This window comes from Lycium barbarum, chromosome 9 (assembly GCF_019175385.1).
Source record: "Lycium barbarum isolate Lr01 chromosome 9, ASM1917538v2, whole genome shotgun sequence".
NCBI lineage: Eukaryota > Viridiplantae > Streptophyta > Magnoliopsida > Solanales > Solanaceae > Lycium > Lycium barbarum.
The window spans coordinates 100,331,547-100,333,759 of record NC_083345.1 but is presented as its reverse complement, the minus strand read 5'-3'; the positions used below and the strand labels follow the sequence as shown (position 1 = coordinate 100,333,759).

At 33.8% G+C, this 2,213-nt stretch overlaps 1 protein-coding gene across 1 annotated transcript; it reads left to right on the top strand.

Moving 5' to 3' along the window:
• Positions 1 to 626: 626 nt before the first annotated feature.
• On the top strand, positions 627 to 1,319 carry LOC132612070 (uncharacterized). The gene has a single exon (XM_060326413.1). The coding sequence runs from the start codon at positions 627 to 629 to the stop codon at positions 1,317 to 1,319; it is 693 nt and encodes a 230-aa protein (XP_060182396.1).
• The last annotated feature ends 894 nt before the right edge of the window (positions 1,320 to 2,213 follow it).

Genomic DNA, 2,213 nt, shown 5'->3' with positions numbered 1-2,213 from the left:
TAGACCTCATACACTTGAGCTTTGCTAATGATTTACTATTATTCTGTAGAGGTGACTCCATATCTGCCACATTGGTTTTTGACTGCTTTCAACTATTTTCATCTGCCTCTAGTCTCAAAGAAAATCAAGGGAAGATTAATGCCTATTTTGGAGGGGTGCCATCTGAAGTACAACAGGTTATACTACAGGAATTGGGAATTAATGTGGGGGCTCTACCTTTTAGATATCTTGGAGTTCCCCTTAGTACAAAGAGGCTCACCATAGGGCAGTGTCAACTTCTATTAGATAAGATGATAGGAAGAGTCACTAACTGGACTGCTAAATACTTATCTTATGCAGGTAGACTCTAATTTGTTAAGAGTGTGATAATTACAATTCAAAACTTTTGGTCCCAAATATTTGCCCTTCCAAAGAAGATTATAAGTAAGATTGAAGCAATATGTAGGAGGTTCTTATGGACAGGCAATACAGAACACTCAAACAAGGCACTTGTGGCATGTGAAACTTTATATTGGCCTAAAACTGCTGGGGAGGTTAAATATCACTGACTTGTTCATGTGGAACAAAGCACCACTTATGAAACATTTCTGGAAACTGTGTATGAAGAAGGATGCATTGTGGATTAAATGGGTCCATCAATACTACATAAAGGGCACTTACATCTGGAATATCATAGTACACAAGCTTCATGGATCATTTGGAAGATATTAAAGGCAAGACAGTATTTGGAGAATACACTGATCACTAGAGCTGAATTCCTCAGCCAACAGAATTACTCTATTAAAAATATGTACAACAGACTGAGAGGAACCTATACAAAGATTCAGTGGAAGAAGCTCATTTGCAATAACCAAGGAAGTCCTAAATGGTTGTTCATTCTGTATTTAGCTCTGCAAAGGAAACTGTACACCAAAGATAGATTGATAAAATTGGGTAGGAACTACAGTCCAACATGTCCATTGTGTGAAGGAGCAGATGAAAACATTCGGCACATATTCTTCCTTTGTCCAATATCAGCACTCATATGGCAAAAGATACTACATTGGCAAGGCATCTCAAAACCAGTACCAGGGTGGTTGGAAGAACAAAATTGGGCCAAGAGCAATGCAGCAGGAAACAATTCAAAAGCTGAAATCTACAGAATGCCATTGGCCGGCTGCGTCTATTACCTATGGCAGGAGAGGAATCAAAGACTCTTTCAGAACAAAAAGAGGACAAAAGACACAATGTTGGGGCAGATCATCCAAGATATCCACTATAGAGGAACACCAACATCTCAATTGGCAAAACAGTTTGAGAGGCTTAATTTTTATCCTTAGATAGGCTGTTTTAGCCTTGTGGTGTCTACGTAAAGATGTTAAAAGTACTAGAACTGGGGCTTTCTGTCCAGTTTCTAGGGGATCCTGTGTTTGAACTCTGTATCTATTTCCCTGGTAATGCAATATGTCAGTTACCAAAAAAAAATCAAGGTTTGTGAGTGTTCTGAAGGGGTTATGTTTACTGGTTTGTGAGCCATTCATTTATTTTGGGGCTTCTTTTTTATGTTATGTAAAATATTAAAATACTTAATTTAATAAATACAAAAATTAATGAAGTAAGAAATAAGATAAATTTAAAGTGAAATTAAAATTAAAATAACTTAATAATGTAAACGTGATATGAACATGAAAAGTATTTTATATGGTGCATTATTTAAAATAGCAAGTTAAAATAGTTTTATTAATATTCTTAATAATAGGAGTGTCGAGACGAAATATTGTTTTTAGCAAATAATTAATTTAGTAAAATAATTATTGTAAGAATAGCCATAGATATAAGTGCGATACTAGTTCACTAATAAGAAAAATTGCATAAATTTATAAGAACAAATTACAAATAGGATTAGTGCAATATAATTAGAACAATATTATAATCCCTCCGATTCATAATAAATATCCACTTAGCCTTTTTATTTTTGTTCAAAATAAGTGTCCACTTACCTAATCAAGATTTTTTTTTCCAAATTTACCCATATTCAGACAAGTGAGTTTTTAAGTAGTATTTAGTTAAGGGTAGTTTAGTCAAAATACATATTTTTTCTAGGAGTTAGTATTTTCTTTGCTAAATGGACAGAAACCTATTTTGAACCGGATGGAGTACAATTTTTTTTTTTTAACTTATTTGATATAGTCGGAAAGAGAAATTAAGTTTTAAGACACATAATCAGTAGTCCA

What these genes read in the sequence shown, in the direction of transcription:
- LOC132612070 (XM_060326413.1), top strand. Translation starts at nt 627, where the DNA reads ATGGGTCCATCAATACTACATAAAGGGCACTTACATCTGGAATATCAT.